The sequence below is a fragment of the Fulmarus glacialis genome, unplaced genomic scaffold (genome assembly GCF_000690835.1).
Source record: "Fulmarus glacialis isolate BGI_N327 unplaced genomic scaffold, ASM69083v1 scaffold33932, whole genome shotgun sequence".
In the NCBI taxonomy this organism is placed as follows: domain Eukaryota; kingdom Metazoa; phylum Chordata; class Aves; order Procellariiformes; family Procellariidae; genus Fulmarus; species Fulmarus glacialis.
The window spans coordinates 14,648-38,229 of NW_009199197.1; the positions used below are offsets into that span (position 1 = coordinate 14,648).

Here is a 23,582-nt window from a genome sequence, read left to right on the forward strand (position 1 = left end):
GACCAGGGAAAAAAATCATCACAGCCCAGTGGGCCTGTCACTTGATGGAGTATCTTAAACATCTCTTTCTCCAGTGAAACCCAGGCAAACTTCCAGCTGCTGTGTTTTCTCAGCTGAACACAAGGCTGAGTATGGAAGCCTTGCTAGAAGCATCAGTGAATGTACTGTCTTTGGCTGGAGCCCGTTTGCTGAACCTTCTTCTAAGACTTTAAGACGAGTGACCTCTCTTCTGCCATCTCCCATCACTCTTCCCTCTCTGAAACTTACTCGTGTGTGTGACTTGGCCTGTGGCATCACATTCAGTTGAGTGCCTAAAACCAAACACAAACCTATCCTGGGAGTTATCTGAAGAATTAGTTTGTACTCTGGTTTGCCTGTCAATAAACTGAGTGCTGTCTCCTTGGATTCCCTAAAGATGTTTCTTTCCTTAATTAGTAGTTAAGCATTGATAGACAGGTTTTGGTCTAACCTCTTGACAGACCTTCACCAAACTGCTGCGTAACACCTATTCCTCCAGCTGCTTTGGACATACAGTTGATCTGACATGGACGTGTTAAGACACATTTAGCAGAATTCTCTTATTTTTTAAGAAAGACAGAGGTAAACATGAATCAGGACTTTGGTTTGCTTTAGGGTGCCTATAACAGTGTTTTGAAAGGTACTGCCCTTTTTGTGGTCTTACATGACATTTAGTTACGTTTTCCAGTAAGTAATCATCTACACGTCATGGATTTTGGCGTTTCCTGAACAGAACAGTAAAACTCTACTGTTCTTGTCACTTTTCCTTTCATTGAAAGCAGGCTGAACGAGCTGTCGCTGAATGTGCTGCTTCATGCTCACTGCTGTAGTCTTCACTTACAAGGGTGTTCTGGGACACCTCGGCAATGGCTACACCCAATTTTTTGTGTTTGTGTACTTCAAACATAAAATGAAAAATTGAGGAAGGCATCTTGAATGTGAACAGCTCACAACAAAGGAAATAACGGATGCTTCGCTTTGCATATTTGGAATTGGTTCCAGGTAGATGGTGTTTTCTTACAAGTCTTTGAAACAACAGTGAACTTGGAGGTAGGGGAGAGCAGAAGGAAGGAAGCTAACTTCTAAACTTTACACTATTTGGTAATTCTGGTAATTGTGAATGTATGAGCTTTGGTTTTATCTAGAATATGGAACTATTATTTGTTGATTCTTAGTCATATGTAATCATGTTTCTAAAACTGTTGTCTCCGAACTGCTGTATGCTCCAGCTTTTTAAGTCTGTAAAGAGCTTTATTATTGACAGTTTCCAAACTAAACCCACAGTTTTACAGCCTAGACTGAGCGTGACTCAATTAATACGAGTAAGTCTGACTTTGTAACTTAAGTTCTGCCTAATTGAGGGAAGATGCGTGGTCCAGTTCAAAACTGGACGTTTTTAAGACTGGAATTTTTTTTAGTTTGTACTTACAATATTTGGGCCATGTAGCATCTCAACTGCACCACATGCAGGTCATGAAAATCTGCTGGTAGAAACAATTTCTGCTTCAGCTCTCAGCAGCTGCAAAAGGATAGAAAGAAGTTTGTGCTGCACATAGTGATTTGACATTCAGGTTTCAGTGGTGTGAATAAACCCTTTGATATCAGTGATTATGGGCATTTTGCAGGTTCAGTGATGATGATACCCATGAGTCAGATTCTTTTTTAAACCAAGCCAAAGCTTTGGAAAGGGGCAGAGTATGGGATCCTTCAGGAAGCTTCTGTTTGAAGTGCTCCGGTTCCAGCACAAGGCAGTTGTGGAAAGACTTACACAATCTGTTGAAAAGACACAAAGTGGCTGCATGTACTCATCTAACCAGAGAACTGACGTTTGTGTGGAAATGAGGGGGTTTGGTTTTTGTAAAAGGATGATGTATAGTTGTTTGCATTAGCAAACTTGTGAAATATATTTAGTGTTGAATTTTTGTTTCTTCTCTTGAAACGCGGAGAAGATGCTGAAGTGAGAATGAGGCACACACTATCCATTTCTATTCAACGGAAGGCTTGCCTCAGCCTCGTATGTCTGGCTTCCTTCTGTGGTTTCCCTCCACAGCCTGGCTCTATGACAGACGGTCTTTGACCTCTTGTCTCTCTCTCCCCTCCTCCTCCTCCTCCTCTCAGAAGACTGCTCTTAGCTGACGTGGCACAGCCCTAACCTGAGGCCCTTGGTTTAAGTATCCTGAAGTAAAGCAAAGACACAAACTGTTCTATCCAAACTACTTCTCACTGATAACTTTTCTCCCCAAGTGTGGTTAATGTGGTTTGTCGAACTAGTCTCTGAAGCTGAAGGTATTTTCTGCATGACTGTTACTGGAACTATGATTTTCTTAAAAAATCAACTTATCCTTGAATGCCTGAATCCCTTCCCCCCCCCCCCCCCCGCCAACCAAACCCAAAAACCACTAAACCCAACCAGAAGAAAAAAATCTTAAAGAGTATATTCTGAATAGACCTTAATATTGTCTGTCAGAGGCCCAGCAGGTATGAAGGTGCTGCATGGAGCGTGCCAGGCTTGGTTTCAGCAGCATAGGAGTAAGGCAGCCTGTGCTGGGAATTAAGCAAATCAGTGGCCTGGAGTATTTTTTACTAGCTCAGGGCCAAGTGCATAGTTTCAACTGGATTTATGCTGTTGACTGTCAGGTTAAGGTAGTTTCAAGTCTTAACATGGTGTTCCTGCAAAAGGAAGAGGTCAAACATGTTGCTTCATCTGCTGTAAAGTCAGGTTACAGACTATTGAACGAGACTATTGTTTTATGGTATTACATTTTCCTTGAATATCATCTCAAGTTCTGTGAAAATCTGAAGTCTCAGGCCCAAGCATAAATCAAGTATATCTTTCATAGCTTCTTTAAATCCCTTTAAGACCCTCCTGCAGTTCTTGCTTTGATGGACTTTTCTTTCTTATCTGTAGCTTATTTTTACATGGTGAGGTTCAAATGAGATCTAGTAAATATAAGGGTTTGAAGACAAGAATAGTTAGCTGACAACCAGGAGCTGTTGGTCTAGCTGAGCAGCCCCTCTGTGTTAAGAGCCTTGCGCTGAGGAACATCTGACTTTGCATGTCCTAAAACATCCCTTTGTGGAGTAGCTATGAGAATTAGTCCAGGTTACTTCATTAAATAAACATAAAGGACAAATCTTGCAGGCTTCATTTGAATTGGAATGCACTGCTGTGGAAAAAGGAGATGGCAGGAAATGTGCAAAAGTAGCTATGTGCTAAATTAATCTTCACCTATACTGCTTTTAGTTTATTCTCGTACTGTATTTGTATTCTTTAAAAAGATGTTCTATGTCACAGGCATCCTCCCTCTAACCACGAAATCCACCTTTCTCATTAACATATGGAAATAAAGTGTGACCATCTTTTCCCTACCAGAGACCTCCTACAGCGCTTTCTGCACATCTGTGGTTTGTAAATACATTGTGAGGGTGTAAGTGTATATTGTGCTGCTGTCACTAAGTTTTCCTTGATTTTTCCTTGATGATGGCCTTCCTGAAGTCTTAAAGTCCCTCTAGTCTTAATTTACTGATTAGAGAGAAGTATGACAGGACTCAATGCAAGTTCAAGACAGCAAACAGTGGCAGCGCTCGTGAGTGAGTTGTAGTAAGTTACGGCGTTCCTTTCTTATGGGAGGCAAATCTTGGCCTCTCCCTACTGCAGTGCCGACGATGTGGGCGATGAGTCATCCTGAAGATGGGTTTAATGAATAGGTCAGTGAAGAGCCCATAAACACAGAAATCTGAACAATCATTCTTTCTTTCGGAAAGCACTGACATTTCAAACACCGTTCTAGGAAAGATGTGCATCCCATCCTCACACCAAAAATCAAGCCTGCATGTATCTCAGACAGGGGCACAGCGGGAAGATTATTTAAAGTGTGTTAAGAGCCAGAACGCGAGGTCCATTTCCTTTGGATGGGATCTAGATGAGTTTCAACAGCAAACTTAACGCAGTCGTCCGCAAAGGTGGGCTTGTCTTGGTTTTACAGATCCTTAATAACCTCTTTAACCAAGAAAACCTGACATTAAAAAATCCTGCCATCTCCTTGTATTCATGTGATAGCGCACAGCAAGTATTGCCTTACTGCACTTGTCTCTCACCATTAAATGTATCTTCTGTCTCTGGTTTTTTTAACTGTAGAAGCACATGGATATGCAGCTGTTTGACCACATAGCCTAAAAGGCCAAAGTGCTGACCCGCCATCCTTCCTCAGAAGTCCTTACTGAACCCCCAGCCCAGGAATAGGGGTTGAGTTGAGAGTCTAGTTTAAGGATGTTAAAAACAGAGTGGGAGGAAAACTCTAGTGATTACAACAAACACTTTAGAAATGGGAGATGAAAAGTCACAATATGCCGTGGAGATGAATGCATTTTATGGAATGTGGTTTGTCTGCTTTTATAAATCCAAATGGAAGGTTATTTCATGATGCATCGGATTTTAAAGGATTTTCAGAAAAAAATGAACTCTGATCTTTCTGTCTCAAGTCTCCCGGGAGTTGAGAAAGCAGGTGTTCTTGTAGTTGTCGGTGCTTCTAGCTGGAGTCACTTCCAGAAGGCATCTGGTATCTCAGAGAACGTAGGGCTGGAGCAGCGAGGAATGCTGTAGCTCTGAACGAGCAGTGCCAGCGCATTGTGTGGAAAGAGCATTTTTCCAACCGAGAGCTATCTTCTTGCACCAGTCCGCTTTTCCTGTCCCTCAAACGCCCGTTTTGCAGGTGACAGTTAACTGTATGATGCAGCAGATTGTTAGTATACTCACATTAGAGTAGCTCCTTCAGGCACGGTGCCATTCTGCTGTCACGACTGTTCATAGGTGTAAAGAGAGACTGTCACTCTCCCAATAATTTGCAATCTAAACTGACAAAAGGGCAATGGAGATGGAGCAGCTCAGTCTCAAGTTTCTTAACGCATGCCATTCAGAACTTCCAGTCTTGCTTGAAAACAGTGACTGAGTTCAAACACACTTTTTAAGAAACTATCTTTTGCTTTAACAAAAGAAAGTTAAGCTAAGGGGAGGGAAGGCAGGAGGAGCAGTGTAAACACAAATACAGGAGTTTGGATAAACCAGCTTCTTTCAGGTTTCTGTAGCTGTTCATCACCAGTAAAGGTAACCTTTCTTCTCTCTTTTTAATCTCTTGCAGGAAGTCCAAGGGAAAGCCAAATGGTAAAAAGCCAGCACCGGAAGAGAAGAAACTTTACCTAGAGCCAGAATACACAAAATCCAGAATTACTGACTTTGAATTTAAGGAGCTAGTGATGTTACCACGAGAAATAGACCTCAACGAGTGGCTAGCCAGCAACAGTGAGTATTGTGATTGTACAGCTCTGAGCTTGCTGTCCACACCCCAGAAGGCATTTATTCACTCTGTTTCTTTTTACTGTTTTCAGTGCTTAGAAAAACACTCAATGACTATCTGTGATTACTGCATAATGCATGTCATTACACCTTGAATAGTAATTAAGCTGTCTTACATACAAACCAACTGTGCTCAGCAGCACTGATGCGTTTCCTCCTTCCAACTCACTCACTGTGGCACTGAGAGCATTAAAGTTTTTGCTGTTCTTTGGAGAACCATCAGGTTCCCTTTGACTATTTGCTAAACTGGCTGGTTCAGCACGTTTCTGACTCAAGCTATTGGTCTTGCAGTAGCATTGTAAAAATGGTGGCTTATTAAGACTTGTGTGTAAAGCAAGTTATGCTTAAAGACAGAAGTTTTAAAGTCTTTTGGTTGGATTTCTTCTCCCCACTCCTTCCAAGCTTTGGTGGAATTACTGTGAATTAAAACTGTAGTCAAGCTGGAACTTGGAGACGTGACTGACTACTGTGACTGAATGCTGTATCTGTGCATCTCAGTTCTGATTTACAGTACTTTCCTGTGCTTTTGCTTCATCTGCCAGTCCTAACCTGCAGCTATGACCCAGTCTTGTTTACATTTTTAACAGTATGTGGTAGTAGCAAGAAACTACTTTAAACTGCACACTAGGAAAGTTTATAGAGACTCATTAAGAAAAAGTGAGGTGCCCCTTGAGGAGTATTAAGGTGTTAAATTATCTCAGGAGATTTTTAAAAAGTAGAAGTGTACTAGTTTTCATGCTTTTATTTTTTTTTAAAGGAGATATGTCATGAGAACTATTAATGCTGTTTTCTAGCCACTGTACATTTTAAATCTGACTTCAAAAGAATGTAGCAAATTGTTTGCCTTCAGCTTGTAGTAGAGTATTTTACTGTGAAGGTGAGGCTGATGACGGAGACACTTTCCAGTCTTGCTGCTTAGTGAGTAATAAGAGCTGATGCATCATGGTGCTTTCATCTTAAATCAAAACAAGAGCTTTCATTCTATGTACCTCTTTGTTTTGCAGTTCATTATTAGACTCATTTAGCTAAATCATGTTTAAATTTGTATGCAAGCTCAGGACTCTGAGGTCACTTCACTTGCTCTATTTAAATAGTTGTCTGGAGGAGAACCAGTGTGTGAAAGTATTTTACTTCTGAATTTCTTTCCTTTGTGTTTATTTTTCAGCAACAACTTTCTTTCATCACATCAACTTACAGTATAGTACAATCTCAGAATTCTGTACAGGAGAGTCATGTCAGACCATGGCAGTGTGCAATACGTAAGTCGATATTTACAATTACAGGGTTTCCCTGAAGTCTTCAGAGTTGCTTGGGGGAGGATACTGGTATTAGATGGCATTGGGCAAGTGTTTTAAGCAGATCTCTACTTAGTGAGAATGCGGCAGCTGTACATCCTCTTCTCTCCCCTCAGCAGTGAAGGGTGGTGGAAATCTCTTTTTGTGGAGGACTAGAAGGACAAGAATCTTCTGAGCTGGTTTTATAAGGTCAGATCAGACAGGCAAATTACCATGTCTGTAGCCTGGGGGGAGAGGGGAAGAAGAGCAAGGCAAAACTGTCCTTGCTGGTAACAGTGCTGGGATTCCATAGAAGGCCAGGGAGGATAAAGGAATTGCGAAAACCTCAGAGGGTGCTTTGGATAGCTGGAATGCTGACAGAGCACCAGGCTGCTGACGATAACCTCTAGCCTGACGTGAGCCACTGGCTTTCTGCCCGAGCCGCTGGGCACAGAGGGCACAAGTGGCAGCTTTGCAAAGAGTAAGGAAAACGTTTTGGTTTGGCACTTTCCCCCTGTAGGACTTGGTAGACTTTTTTAACGTTGACTAGCTGTCACTTATGAAAGAGAGCTTTGTAGTTTTACTGTACATGGTGAACATAAGAAAAAGTTACCATAAACTCCTGCTCTTGATTAGCACAGTCCAACATGATGGAATATGAGATCCAGTCGAGTATGAATAAGCCTGTTGTGTTGTGGTTTTTTTTTCTCCAGCCCATGTGTTGATAGTCCTTTTCTTCCCTCCTCTTGCATTTCCTGGGATTAATTTAGTTGAGATGGATTTTAAAACAGAAGACTGAGCAGTTAATGTTATAGTACATCAAACAAACATCCCAGGGAATGTATGCAACAGAACCAGAGCAATATATTGTATCTCTGACAATAATTACATAGTGCTTAGAAAGGAATCCTTGCTTAATGCACTGGGCTATCTTGTACACTTGAAATTAGTATCAGGGGCTTTCTTTGAGAGCACTCTGAAGAATACTAAGTGTATGGAGGATATTTTTGCATGTAGAAGTTGGAAAGATAACTGGCAGTAGAGAATTAAAGGCCATGCTAGGGACTTTGAAAGCAGGCTGGAACAGAAAGTAATAAATCTGTGCTGGACCCAGATTTTATCAAAAGGAGACAGCATGTCTCTAAATGAGAAATGCTGATCAGTAAGATGAATATTTTGTTGACTCTTGCTCCCAAGCTTTCTCGTGTTGTAATTCCTGATGTAGCACTGGCTGTCCAAAGGACTGAGTTTAACTGTTTATCCACTTGGCTGATGGGAAGTAGTGGCTAAAAGGAGGTGGTGGTAGAGATCCTACGTTAGGTGTTGCTCCATTCTGCTCTAGTGAGTCTTAAACAAGCGTTCTCTGTAAGCAATTTATGCTGCAGAATAAAGAAAGGAAGTGCCTGTAGGCAGCTCCGGCTGTAGTCTGTATTTTTAGTGGTAAGGACCGATAGCAGAATGTTCCTATCCTTTGTTTTGGAAAACTGAAAAATTGCGCTCTTTGGGAATAACAGGAAGCATGTCTACACTTGGGTGAAGCACTGAAACGGTTTGTGTTTAGCTAAATCGTAACGACTTAAGTATCTTCCTGTACTTCGGGGCAGATGACTGATTCATGTTTGCAAACTGTAGGCTGCATATTTCATTCTTCTGTGAAGTGTGCGGGTCTTTGAAAAAAACACAGAGGTGGGCTCACCTAGCTACACACCTCAGTACAGTTCAGCTTTGAACTGTTCGTAATTGTGTTCTCCAAATATCTCTAATGACAATTTTGGATAATCCTTATCTTCATGTTCTGCCTTTCCTAGCTCTTCCCTTTTGGAAGAGATATGTCTAAATGAAACGTGGAGAACTGCCTCAAAGATGCTTGTTTGTTCATATCCAATTATGACTATGACAAAGCCATATGCCACTTCCCCCCCCCCCCCCTTTTTTTTTTTTAAAATCTTACCCTAACGAAGTAAGGTAAGGACATGCTTATTGCGTTGGAGAAACACCAGTTGGTATGATTTATTGTGCCTCTGACCTGTCTCCAGTATATAAAGACTATCACCTAAACATTAGAGTCAGTTGCTGACTAACCTGGTGGACACTCCAGATTTGACCTTCTGTGGCTGTGATCTGTTTAGGTACTTTGGAATAAAATAGCATCTACCTATATTAGATTGCCACAGAATTACAGTACCTTGGAGTAAGGGTGCAGTTTGCCATTTTTTTCAGTGCTGATTTCTTAAGTAGTTCAGTATGAAGGTCTGCATTCTGTTCCTCTTTTATGTTTTCCCTGCCCAGTTCTCTAAAGCGTGTTTTGGATCACACCATTCTGCCATTCTGGTCATACCTAAGGAAGGCTTTTTGAATTTATGGTTGAGACGTGGAAGTAACTGCTGAGAACAGGTTGCTTGTCAAGTTGCTTTGCATTCAAATGCACTGCAAATACTCAATCCTAAGTTTAGAGGATTTGCTGGCAAAATAAACACCAGTTGCAGTTAAATATTCGAGGTAAGGTTTTAACATCTCAGAGAAGCTGCAGCCAACTGACAAACTGCAGACAGATGCAGCTTTCAGCCCTCTGTCAGATATATGAGATAGCACAGCCATCTGCACACAATGAGGAAGAGAATTTCTGCCTAGGGTTACTAAGAGACATCTGACCAAAACTTAGTCTCCTTGTAGAACAGATGGAAGCATTTGCTGGCAAGGTGGGATGATGCCAAGAGAAATACCAGAATGGCTAGTTATCTCCAAAATTTAACGAAGGTGGCATGAATGTAACTTTGGGAATTACTTAATTTTGCTCATTAATATGTTTATCACCTGCTGTAAAGCAGGTACTGTATTTTTAACACAGTATTAATATTTAGATTTAGTATGCTTTATAGCTTATTATTACACAAACTAGGTTTAAAGCACCATGAGCTATAAACTGGTTTTCTAGCTGACATTTGGGCAAAACTTCTCAAAAGTGCTGAAGTGAGTGGAGTAACTGAGAGCGTAGGTAAGTGCTGTTTGCAAGGCTGAGATTACAGAACTCCGGAGGCAGAAATCAAGGATGGATGCAAAGTTCTAGGCAGCCCATAGATAAGAGTGAAAGGTCTCATTTTGGTCCAGTGAAATCCCTTAACTGGTAATTCCTTACCACTCATTTTTTCTAATCTTACAATCTCCTGTCTCATGTCTACCTTGCCCGTAGTGTCTCTGCGTATGGAGGGTATTTCCTTTTAGAAACCTTAACTCAAACTTCCATGTTTTCCATTTTCTTATATTTAAGGTCCCTGAGCTGTATGCTTCTACAGGGTGGCTCCTTTCTCTTCTTTTTTTTTTGCCCATCTAAATGTTGCTTTGCCCCTATCAAACCATCAAAGCTATTCTGGATTTCTGACAAGCACTATATTACTGCCCTTGCATTTGATACAATTTGCTATCCTGCTTTCTTCATAACCCATGTTTTGGTATTTCTAGCAGGACTGTTTCTCCTTCCTTTCCAGTCCACATAATCTCCACAGCATTTGCCTTTCCCTCCTTCCAGAAGCTTTTCTTTTATACTGATGTAACTTCTGTTTTGCCTTGGCTTCCATGTCATCAGCACAAAGCCAGGGATGAAATATGTACATACATTAAGATGCAGCACTGTGACTTCATATGTGTTATACTTTATTATTTGCATCATAGGCTTTTATCTGTTACACCCATAGTAATTTCTTCTTGGGATTTGGAATGGAGCTGCAAATTCCTCATGCTCTCCATACTGGGGAAGTTTAAGTCTGCCAGAATTTTACATAGGAAATAAAATAATGAAAATCTGTATCATGTGAGCACTTTTTGAAAAGTGCCTTTAAGTGCTGTCATCTTGTCCTTTCTGCTTCCCATCCATTGCCTAATATGGGACCGTACTGTCACAGTGGCAGCGGTGGAATGCAGTTAGGCTTCTGTGCCCGGCCGAGCCCTTCGATGGCCCCAACCTGCTTCCTATCTTGTAACCGAGATAACTCCAGCATGGGTGGGAGCTGCGTACCAGGTGCGAGATGTTCATGGCAAGTCAGGGGCTCCTCTCTTCTTCCAAGACCTGTGAAGACTCTGTTCGCAGCACATGAGGAAGACACATGATTCTAATCAACAGGACAATCCTTGTAGTTATCCCCTTACTCTTAATGATCCCATTTTGCATAACTAGCCTAATTTTCAAGGAAAGACAAAAAGGGTATGCATGGGATGTTACAGCAGATTTATTCACTTATATTTTCATGAAAGTGAAGTTGTACAGTTGCCAAACTGTTTCTTTTAACTAAAATCCAATTATTCAGATTCATTTTTGCGCCTAAGGGCAACTCTAAACTGTGCTTTCTATCTTGCAGTTGAGGATTTCTGCAGCATGAGAAAACTGCTGAGGTACAGACAGTCCAGTCTGCTTCTGCTCGTGGCAACAAGCATTGTCTTAAGACCCAAAATAAGTCTGAGTTGCCTAGAACTGTCTTGCTCCAGCTTACTGCAGGACTAGACAAAAGAGGTGGCTTGTGTTTCTGCACTACATTGTATAATTCCTTATATGAGGATTGTATAAAGGAAGTAAGCAATGATGAAGAACACAGTCTGCGCCTAAGGGCCCAAATGCTACTTTTGATGCCTGACATAGCTCTGCAGAGAGCTTTTAACTCCCGCTGTTTTCATCCACTTGCTCACCTTTTTATGCCCTTTTGCAGTCAGTCCTGCTCTCTACACTAAACAACAGAGTGACCAAGCACCACGTGCTGAAAATGAGCTGAAAGAAAAATTCTAAACCTTAAGTGTCTGCAGAACTAGTTTTCAGTTGCCCTTCCTCTCTTAAAGTTTGAACTACTCTACTTATTTCTGCAGCTTCCTCTTGTTTTCATATGGCTTCGGGCATGAACAGTGTCGTTAGTGTCTTCACTCACTGCCCTCAAGTCCCTGAAGAATCTTACAGGGCAATGAAAACACATTGTAAATTAAAACTTTTCATTTAGTTGCTTCAGGACTGTTCTCCTGGTCAGTATACATAAAACTTCACATTCCAAGTGGCATGATCCTTCTAGCTCAATGCAGTCTAGTCCTGTTAGGCACAGAAAAAACATTTAATCTTTATCTTCCATAAAAAAAAAGGTGTCCAGAAGTGGCTAAACGTCACACTGAAGTGGTATTTTGTCTAGGGCTACCACGAGGCTTGTTTAGTGATTTGTGTGAGCAATGTCAGGTAACGGATCATTACCCAACAGCAGCAGAGTTGGAGCTGAACAGACAGGCAAAAAATGGTGCCCTGGCTTTATGGGCTCATGTGTTGGGCGAGGTGTCTTAGCCAAGTTCTGATGCTCAAACCACTTCCAAAGGTAGTCAGCAAACCCCACCTATGCTGTGTCTGGGAAGACCAATACAACGGATTTCTTATCAGTGCCACAATGATACGGGACTGCGCCTGGAGCTTAGACTGTTGGAAGGATGAGTTCAGGAACTGGAACTCAAAATACCTAATGTGACATAGGCAAAAAAAAGTGTTTTGCCAAATTCCTTATCTGTAAAACATTTATCACTGTGTGTGCCTAATGTGATGGATAGCTGCTCCTGGTAACAGTTAGAGGTGCTTTAATTAACCATGACTTAAACAAAAAAAAAAAAGGAACAAACCTTCACTGCTTTTGTAGCCTTGAAATTCTCCGTCAGGTGAGGGATGGCTGCAGTTAATCAAGATGGTTATGGCTGACTGAATTATGGTTGCTTTTGAAGAGCCAGGCAACATGCTAATGTCTCCTGTTCCTTATGGTCCAACAGGATTATTCACCAGTGGCAGAGTCAAATGTAAATTCAGATGTTTTGGGGCATCTGTAACCAAAGGAGCAGAGCTCTGAGGTACGCTGGTAGGGATGTGCAGAAGGGTCCTGAAAACTCTCCCCAGATTGACTTTGGAACAGGATTTGTAGTGCTTAAAAATGCTGCCAGTACTTCAGAGCACCAGCTTGAAAAACCTGGTGTTTTGGAGCCACCTTCTGTCTGTTTAATAATATTACACTACAAGACTAATTGATGTTTTGTGATGTTAAGGATCAGATCACCAATTTATCACTGTGAAATGTTGTTGCCCCTTAAAAATAGTTACATAATGCTTTCCTGTACAGTTCTATAGTCTGCAAGTAAACCCTCAGTCTGTCATGGATAGGGAGTTACCTCTGCCTCAGTAAAGCTCCTCTCCATGGAGGCTTGTCAGCAGACTTTCTGTGCTTGGTACCACTGCTAAAGTGATAGCGAGAAACAAAATTAGCTAACAGAAATTCAAGGTTTTTGATGTAGTAAGATACCCTGAAGTGAATCTCTTCTGTAGCAGCTATGAAGTATTTTGGTAACATTGCAGCCGTTGTTTTGTAGTATTTAGACACTAACCTCTCAGAGGAGTTTTGCTGAGGAGTCAAGGTGTAATGTGGTGACACTGTCACTTCTCTCCACAGACAGTACTACTGGTATGATGAGCGGGGAAAGAAGATCAAGTGCACTGCTCCTCAGTATGTTGACTTCGTCATGAGTTCCGTGCAGAAACTAGTGACAGATGAGGATGTCTTTCCAACAAAATACGGTATGTTTGCTTTTGGACAGGTGGCTCTTTGCAGATGCCATAAGTAAGGTGAAAGTTGACATTCAGCGTATGTATTAATACCAGACAGCTTTCTCACTTGTTTGGTTTATGGTTTTTTTTTTAAAGGGAGATTTTAAGTTTGGTTCATTCTTGCAGTAAGAAAGACTCGCACTGTTGGCACGTGAACTGTAGTGAAAGGCTCACAATCCTGTCTCCTTGGCTTATATTTCATCACCAGTACATCTTTTTCTTCAAGCATTTTGAGATCTTCTAGCCTGTATTCAGAGAGGATAAAAATTTGAAAACTGTCAGCATGTATGTGTTCAATACAGCCTGCTGCTAATAAAATTTAACCTTGTTGTTGTTTTACTGTTTCCTTTAGAGCCCCGATGCATTAAGGGAGAAATAAATTGGATTGCCAAGAATGTGGCTTGTCTTCCTGCCCCAACCAGGCCTTGTCTCACAGATTGTTTGCAGTCTCCCTTCCCTTCCAAAGATTAAAAAAAGAATGTGATTTTTAAGAATTCAAAAGCAATAGGAAAGTAACTTTAACTCAAATTTGCATCCTAACAAGGTTGCTACATGCAATGCCTTTTGTAAGGGGAAAAAAAAAGAGACCTGAAATTATGGTAGATGGGTTTAATCATGACTAAAAGCAGCTGGCTTCTTGAGCCCCTTCAACGGATAATCGGGGAACTAGGACATTACAAGATGGCAAACGTTCAGCTCGTAGCCTTTGCTTACAAGCATCTTGATCTGGAAAGAGGCAGTGTCTAGTAAGCCAGCTGCAGTTTTGGGGTTTTTTTTAAATATGCTTGTTCAAGGGCAGTGAGGGCCTTTCGTACAAGTGATTTGTCCGTGTGGCCAAGGTGCACTTTAGACCAGTAACACACTTCGTATTGCGCATCACGCACGGGGTGGCAGGGGTTGCTTTTTTGCTTGCCTCAGTTTCACTTTCACTGTTACCAAAGTAGTTGTCCAGTAATTGTCTTTTGCTAGGCAGTACTGCTCCAGCAAGCACAATTTCAGCTGCACCTGGTAGAAAGCACCCAGTATTTCATTTCTTTTCCCATTTGATAGAGTTTCAACAATGAAATGAGGGAAGTCGTGATATACAGTTAGTCAGACTGCTGCACACTACCAAGGCCCGTGTACCTGAGTTCCCTTTCAGGATCTGTGAATTGGTCTCCCAAGCATTATGTACTTGCAGGGGAAAAACCTGCTACTCCTGGACAAACTAGATAAGGACCCAGAAGAACCTCTCATTATTTTTACAGCCAGTAACAAAAAATGTCGTGGTTTTAAAGAATGATTACACTTGCTTCCTGATTTTTGAACCCTTAGGGTTTAAAACAACTTCAAATGAAAATGCTTAAAACCTCCTTAGATTCTTGCCCTGAATTCCTGTAAAAAGAACAAGATGAGAGGATGATACAGGGCCCATAAAAGGTGGGCTAGTTGCTCCTACCCACAGCTCAGCCCAAACAAATGCTGCTGTGGGGCTGAAGGTGAGCAGCTGGAGCTATCAGGGTGTTTCTCTCTCTTCCTTTCAGGCAAGGAATTCCCAAACTCGTTTGAGTCCCTAGTGAAGAAGATCTGCAAGTACCTGTTCCATGTGCTGGCCCATATCTACTCCTCACACTTTAAGGAGACTTTGGCACTGGAGCTGCACGGACATTTAAACACGCTCTACACACACTTTATCCTATTCATCAGGGAGTTCAACCTCGTGGACCCTAAAGAGACCACCATCATGGACGACCTCACAGAGGTCCTCTGCAGCAGCAGTGGGAGCAGCAGTAACGGGAGCGGCAACGGGAGCAGCAACAGCGCAGGAGCACAGAACCACGTGAAAGAGAGATGAGCCCTCCTACAGGATCAAAACTAACATTAAAAACAATATTATATATTCTGTGTGTATGAGTATGTATATGTTCAGATATACATACAGACATATACAGCAAGGAAAGCTGAAAGAAATTATGCTGCCACCACAGGACGTGTAGTCGTATGGGACTGTATGGAGCTTTGGTTTAATGCGCCACATGGCGAGAAGTTGCACCAATTTTATTTTATTTTCTGTCCACTCCTCCTTTCACCTATTCAGATGGATGTTGAGTGCTGTTTTTAGAGAAGAGCCGAGCTTGAGAGCGGGGCCACTCTTGGTTTTTTTGGTTGGTTTTTGTTTGTTTGTTTGGTTTTTTGTTTTTCTTTCTTTGGTCTTGAGTGCAAGCCCTTTGTCTTTCTAGGATGGTGGTCCTGCCATTTAAAAAAATATCTATTATATTATAAGAAATTACTTTTACTTTGAAGTGGCTTAAAATGCAGGTTTGTTTGGGGTTTTTTTTTGGGAGGGGGTGGGGGTGGTTTTTTGGTTTGATTTTACATAGACTGCCCCTTACCCTGCCAAAAACTCTCCAGTGGAGTGCATCTTGCCCTTTGTTAGCTCGGAATGGGAAGAAACTCCTGGCTTGAGTAGAGTAGCAACTAGGGGCTTGCTACGTGTTGAAAGTGGGCATGATTCTCCAGTTGTCCCATCTACCTGGTCACAACACGTGAACGTGCAAGAGGATCCACAAGCCTTTCTGCTTATTGCTCCTACAACATATATACTCTTTTCCCTGCTCCCCCACCCCCTCTTTTCCCAGGCACACCTCTACAAATAAAAAGAGAGGATCACTGGAGTCCAAAACCCACGTGCAAGAGCCACCACCATTTGCTTCCCCTTGAACAGAGGCCCGGGGAGGGGGGAGAAGGGTACATTGAGTCAGTCACCGCCTGTGCTAGAAAGATGGCTGTTGGCATAAAATTATATTGTTGGCTTATTTTAGTTCATCTGTTCTATAATAATAAAAACAAATCTATCAGCCATAAGCTTTGTTGTTGTGTTTGCAGCGTCAAAAGTCAGTGGAATCCACCCATACAGCTTCCCTTTCACCACTGAATGCCGTTGGCCCTGCTGTCAACCAGCTTTATAAATAATTGTTTGTCTTCCACCCTGTAATCCCACATTTATAATCAATTCCTTGCTCTTTCTGGTAGTGCTAGGAACCTCCTCCCCAGGTAAGCTGAAGATAAGCACTCTGAAGATAAGCAGCACTTGGAAAGGAGCGAGTTTCCTGTTTGTACCTACTTAAATTCTGCAAATGCAGCAGGCTCCTGGATATGTTGCAGCAAATATTACATCGCAGTATCTACAGATACAGTATTTATCAATATCGTATCTGGACAGTGATACTATTCTTTCCTTCATGTTTCCACTGCATTCTTGCAGTTAGCATTTCCAGTTAGGAAAATGCCAAATTTTGCTTGCAATTGTGCTTCTATCAAGTCTGCGGCAGCCTCTGAGAATTGTTTGTTACTGTTTTTGGTCATTATCCTGAGGTATACACATCATTAATAACTGACCTGGCATGAATCCTAGGTGGTTTTCCTGAATGAGGTCTGTAACTGTAGTAAAAGTCAGTAGAGAGAAGAAAAGGAGAGCAAGTGCAAAGAAAAAAAGAGAAGGAAAAGCACAATCAAGGGCGGGGGGGGGAAGACATGCACAAGAAAGGAGGAAAGAAAAAGAAAAAGCACAAGCAAGAAAAAAAAAAGCTTGTGAAGAATTGTGCAAGAGCAACAACAGATAAAGGAAGAAAAATGTGCAAGTGAGAAAAAGAGCAAGAAGTCATAGAAGTGAGGGGGGGTGGGAAGAGCAAAAAGGCACAAGCACAGGAGAGGGGAAGTAGAGGAGTGAGTGAGAGAAAACAACCTCAAACTTCGTGAGCCCAGACTTGTCCCATCTTGTTTAAACGTTTCCAGCTTGTGGGTACCTTGTGAACCCGCAGGCAGATGTGTTGGCGTCTCGTTGACCCCCTCATCTGGGTGCTGTTAAGACAGGCTGTTCCAGAGCACGCCTTCCCCACATCCTCCTGCTACGGCCCCCATCTCCAGACGAGTATTTCCAGTCACGCTGATGCGAGCCTTTCCTCTACACTTCCCTACGCTCATGTCTGAAGGGAGAACCAGAGGTCGGCAGAATCTGTCAGAGCAATGCTGTTTGTAAGGCCCCTCTGCTACTTGCAATGAGAGCATACAGGAGAGGTCAAGGTAAGAAAGTAATAGCAAGGAAAACCACCCCAACCCAAGTATTTCTGGTGATTTATTTCTACTTGTAAAAAAAAAAAAAAATGCATTTGCAGTCTTAATTCTAAAAGACTATTTAGAAATGGTACACATTTGGGAAAGGTTTGACTTGAACAAGAGGCAGTTCAGCTCTCGCTGGGAAGACTGACTTAGCTACAACTCAAGTTTCAGATCACAACATGGTGGTCTAGATCAAATGTAAGGGTGGCTATACCTTAGCTTCCCATAGGAGAACTGACAGAACCTCGTGGGAAGTATGGGAACCCATGTGTTGATGCGAAGCAGCAAACCATTAATTCAGCTACCAGGAGAACAGTGAAGCACCACATCACCTCTAGAAGAGCCTGCTGTTCATGGCAGCTGTCCCGAGTTTACTCTGCAGACATTTGATACTCCTGAAAGCATAGACACTTCATCTAGCAGGGTAATTTTTTTATATTTTTACAAGCAGTTAACAAGAACACAAATAATGAATCCTATTTTAGTATAGCCTATCTTGTTGGTTTTAGCAGTGGGAATAAGGAAAACACTGAAATAGTGCCAACACTAATGTTCTTCTTGTTAGGAGTAAATGTTACCATAAAGCTCAGCCTCAAGGCGTCCAAGCGTATTTCAGAGGTTACTGAATTATGCTGTAGTAACATTAGATACAGAAGTGCCACTAAGTCTTCACACTTTGCTTGGTTGATGCCACCAAAGCCTGTCGGTGACCTTCCATGCTTGCAGCCTGTCACTGACTATCCACACTGTAAGCACTGACCTGAATCCCCCTGAATCAAGACGACAGGATTAGGTCTTCTAACACTGAGGAAATTGTCATATTGCTGCTTTAAATGTGCTTTGTAAATTGTTTAAAGCGCTGTCAGAACAACAGAGGCACCTTAATTATGCTACATTCACCCCCCCACCACCCCCTTGCCCTAAAGATCATGATGTACCATACCATTGTTAAAGGGTTGCTAAATAAATAAAACAAAAACCACAAAACACCCCAGAAAAATAACCAAACACTGCTGGAAGACACCTTTTGAACTACCTGCACACCCACACATACATACCCCTGGCATACATGCCTCTTGCAGGCCTTGCCTTGTCAAACTCAGCTTTACATCTGCCCTTGCAGAATCCCTAACCAACTCTCAGGCCTAAAACCATGGCAGTGAGCACAAGCCATCACAGGGCTGAAGTCTTTCCCTTAAAACCAACAACAGTCACGCGTACATTTTGTAGGACAGTGTTCCTGACGTTCGGTGCTCGGGACACACGAGTGATGTGCTGAAGAGCTGAGGTTGCATAAATTTATAGCAATGGGGTGAAATGTTACAGCAACCTGGAAGTTTTTTTGCCCCTGTTTTGTCATTATCAGTAAGTCTTTGAGGCTGCAGCGTGCTTAGGCAATCCAAGCATAAGTGCCTGTAAATAAAAACAGGAGAAAAATAATTTTTTCATACATGCCGTCTGGAATAAATACCAGCAGCAGGTAAGCAAGCACCAAGGTCAGTAGCTTGTGTCCATGACATGGGCCACTTTGGCCATTCACGGGAATGGGACACGGGAACAGTGCCACCAAGGCTTTGAAAGAGAAACAGCCACCTTTAGCTGTGACCTCAAGGCGATGAAGCTGTGTAGAGATCACAGGACCAGCTTCACCCCAACCCTAAGAAAGGTCCTGAAGTGGCAAGCTGTAAATCGAGTCGGGCATCTTCTACTTCAGTCCAGCAAAATCGGAGCTATGCCCTTCTTTCTTGCCTGAGAATTGCAGAAAGTTTTCAAGTCTGAGATCCCATGGAGCATACTCATTTTATATATGAGTAACAACCTTTTAAGCAAGAATTTTATGAAAATCGACCTTGCCTCTTATGGAATACTTTTCTGATGAGAAGATCCCAGGAGGCAGAAAGATGTGCTCTGGCTCTGCGGTACCACCAGTTCTGTCCAAATGCCGAGGTGCTCCTGGAAGGGATTGGGGGCTAAAGGTGGATGCTGTCAGGTAACAATTAGCTCCTGCACATTAGCAGAAGACTAGAAGACTGTCACAGAAACAGGCAATCCCATAAAAGAACAAGCCAACTTTATGAGCGCTTACTAAGTATGCTGATCTCATACAGAGCCACGCTTCATCAAACAAGCCCTTACTCACATCTGTCGTGTAACTCGTCCCAGCCAGTCCTTAGCTCACCGTTTCAGCTGTCGACAGAAAGACTCGAATGCAGAAATACTCTTCCATTATCTAAGCTGAGGACAGAGGAATAGGTTGTTGTTTTGTTCTGCTCAAACTTACTAAACAAATGAAACCAATGTTTGTGTCTGTAGCACAAATGGCAACACCAGGCAGTTTAAATCTCGTTCTGGTGCCTGGGTGCTGGCAGTAGTTACAGCACAGAGCTCAGTACAGCCAAGTTACCCATGCTGCTGTGGCAATACTAGTGCCAGGATACAAGCTCAGTACCTGAACGATTTAAAGACAGATCTGGTATCTTTACATACAGCTGTATGCAGTACGGACAAATCCCAGTATTCCCAATGGAACTGATGATATAAAGCGAGAAAAACACCCAACAGCTGGCAAAAACCCCTCAGTGTGCTAATGGGGTCTCCATTCTTTTCATGGACAGAAAAACTGTTCTGGTTGTGACAGCTGACATGGACAATAAGACTTTTCAAAGCTAGGTTAGCATGTGACTCAGAGAAAAGAGAAATTGTTGTGGCCAAGCACTCAGATGAGAGAACATTCAGAGCACTTTGTCTAGCCAAAAAAAAAAAAAAAAAAAAAAGGACTAGCCTCACTTCTCTGTGTTTGGTCATCTGCTAATTCTTTTCATTGTATCTAAAAAAGAGGCATTAAAATACTCTGACGCTTTCCCATACACCAGCACAGATCGTTAACGTTCTCTCACAAAATGGTGCAACGTCCCTTACATAAAACTCCTCCTTTTAATGGTCTCTGATAATTCCAAAGAAAGGGCACCAAGAGCCTGGGCTAGACAGCCTTTCCGCCCGGTGGAGAGCAACCCCCTGCAACACCGGCTCAGACACAGCAAGGCCAAACGCGTCTCACAAAGGACTTCGGCCTCTGTGAAACCACTGCTTCACCTGACATCAGGAAGGCTTAGAAGACACTTGTCCCGAAGCAAGTACTGCCCTCAAGGACTGGAAAGGGAAACCTAAAAAAGGAAAACAAACTGGTCCTTGGCACCAGTCACTAATTTAACTCCCACACTGAACCAATGAAACGGTCCAGGGTTCCCCCAGAAGGGCTTTAATGAGGTGTACGAGGAGTTGAAGGTGAATCCTCAGTCTGAGAAAGAAAAGAAAGGCCACACAGCTCTCCAGCACCCCATACTCATCAGGCCCCAGGAGCCCGCACAGCGGTTACAGAGTCCCGTTCTGCTTCTTTCTGCATGGACTGAATTCCTTTAGGACAAACTTACACTTGAAAGCTCTATTTCCAAGCAGATGAGATTTCCTAAATGACTTTTTTCCCCCCTCTTACTTGCACTTGACCAAGTATCAAACACAAAAACCTGACTGCCACAGGATTCATTCCCAAAATCAACTCAAGGAATATTCTTTCTGTTCCTAAGCATCAAAGCTGATGGAGTAGTTTGGGTAGAAGAGCTAACTCTCTCATATAAAGTCTGGTAGACGATGAAATAGCTCTTAATACAGAAATTCATCCCAATTCTCTGTCTTGGCCAACCTAGGGTTTTTGTTTAGTTTTACTGCAAGCTAATGCTAGAGCCTTTACTGTCTCTGTCGTGACAGAGTGCAGAGAGGCAGATAGTATGTCTGGTTTTGGATGACGAAATGTAAGGGATAATTTTACTTTGCAAGGTGGAAATACATTAATTTTTAAAGTCTTCTGTAACAAATTTGGGGACACTGGTATTGCAGAAAGCCAGAATACTTACATCTGCCTGTTAAAAGAATTTACTTTTATGAATAAGGAGAACCCTGTGCTTAGCTCCACTTAAAAAGGATAATCTGGAACAGAACTGGAAACTGCCATTGAATAACCCAAGATTTTAACTGTTACATATTACATGAAATCTGTATAAAATCTGTAACAGAAAGAACTCTGAGTCCTTTTCAGCCAGGTTTACTGACACTCAACAATTTCAGAAGGTTAATTTCAAGCCTTGTGGCTATAAAACCTGTCTCAGCAAAAAATGAGAAGCAGAAGACAAATTGTGCCTAAAGACCAGCTGTACCCACTGCAGCAGAACTGTGAAAACTTTAACTACTTTAAGAATGTTTTCAAGAGGGCATAAACAATAAATGTCTTTGAATAATCTTACCAGTTTAAAAACTGTTTTAAACTGGCTTAAATGAAATCTACGGAACAGATGCTGTGCTGTGATCAGAGCATCACAGCCCCAGCACGTGAAAAGGACTGCAGCTCGGACAGGTCCTAGCAAATCTTAAAACAAGATGTGCATAAAGACCTCGCTATTATTCATCATTGTGAATTCACGCATTGCTACACCAGTGACACTCACTCTCTGCAGAAGAGCACAGAACCAATACTTCCCTGAATTTGCCCCTCTTGACCCAGTAAGGCTTGTGCAGGAAGTTCCTCACCTCCCTCCCAGCAGGATGGCACTAGGCAGCAGATAGCAGGAAGGCAGTCAGGCACCGCAAACCAGTTCGTCAGCATCCCGCTGCCACACAGAAATCACAGTTTGAAGCCCAGACGCTTGGGAAGAATCAGATGAAATCTATAGAGCAAAAGAAAGCAGACAGACAATTCCCAGCTGGACAGGTAAGGCTCCTTCCACACGAGCTTTTCAACTACAAAGCCACTACTTGAGTTCAGATCAGTTCAAGCTCACACAAAGCTCAGCACTGAGGCACCAGAAGACTGCACAGTGTCACCCGAATCGCAAAGCCTAGCCCCTTCCAGTTGCAAGCAGTTCTGCAATCAATGGATGTTCAGCACAGAGGCGCAGGGCACGTTCGTACCCTGCACTCCCAGCCCCAAACTCCCCGTTGCGCGCCGTGACGGACGGAAGGTCAAAAGCCAGACTTACAACATGCTGCAGGAAAGAACAGGAGACACTCAGGGAATGATCAGTACCTGCCCTGCTCCAAATCAAGCAGAGCTGAGTCTGAACCTCCTTGTTGAGCAGCTACTGGGCCACCTGGCAAAGGGAACTGGTGCGTGCAGATAAGGTAGCTAAAGCGGAGCCACTGAAGAGGGAACGTGCATTTTGCAGACCCTCAGGGGAACGCAGCCTGAGACAGGCTCTAACTGCTCTTTGCCACTCACAGTCTCATTGATCTGTTTGGGCTTAGGGGCCAAATCAGAACTGCCAGGAACTTGTGGGTGCTGTTAGGACTGGACAAGACCCGAGTGCTGGTTTTGTTGGCTCCCATCGGCACGACGTCTTCACAAACCTGGCCCTGCCACATGGATGTTCATGGACCACCGTGGAGACCAGGTACCCTGGAATCACCTCTCTTCTGCCTACATCAAACCACTAGGCTGAGTTTAGTAACAAGATGGTAGTAACAAGATGGCAACCCTGTGAATAAAGTTAATCGTGTTCCGTAACCACTGCTTAAACGTGAAAGCACAACAAATACTCCAATCCATCAAGGAATTTTGATTGGATTAGAAGCCCTCTGTGCTTCACTATAATCTCCCTCATGAAGGCAAAAAGCGAAACTACAGCTGGAGAAGACAGATTAAAAAACCCATTATAACAGTTTAATTATCTGTTATTACTGGATTAACAGTCATTTCTGATCCAGGTGCTCCTCATTTAAACAGCTCAGGTGGTTTATAAGAGCGTTGTTTTATTTTGCAGTGAAAGACTTCTGGCCCATGAAATGAAAACATGGGCTTTTTTTAAAGCCAGATATCCAAAATGAAGAAAGTTTAAGCAAGACTCCATCTGCCTGTCCCTTTTTCTTGCCTACCCCAAACTTTTGAACTGCTGGCTGATTTCAACCAACCTGGAAGACAGGTAGGAGTCTCAATGAGAGTAGAAAGTTTTTACAAGTTTTGCAGAAACAAGCAACCATTGGAAGGGGAGAGGGACCCTGTAAAGGAACCCTTAAGTTTCCTGAGCAAGGGAAAATTGCAACCTGTGCTCCTGTGTTATTAGGAGTCAAAGAACCTGCACAAGAACACACACTCATAAAAGTCCCCAAGCACAAAGGGACAGAAGAGCTCAGAATCGACCACGAATCACAAATTGTACAAATCTAGCTTCCGAAATGTGGGCACTTG

General features: G+C 42.6%; 1 protein-coding gene across 1 annotated transcript; it reads left to right on the top strand.

The window, feature by feature from the left end:
- Window positions 1–5,156: 5,156 nt before the first annotated feature.
- On the top strand, window positions 5,157–16,093 carry MOB2 (MOB kinase activator 2; the record flags this gene model as incomplete). Its single annotated transcript, XM_009573167.1, has 4 exons — window positions 5,157–5,317; window positions 6,537–6,630; window positions 13,095–13,219; window positions 14,773–16,093. Coding segments are annotated over 4 exons (691 nt in total), but the record flags the coding sequence as incomplete, so codon positions are not given.
- Between the last annotated feature and the right edge of the window lie 7,489 nt (window positions 16,094–23,582).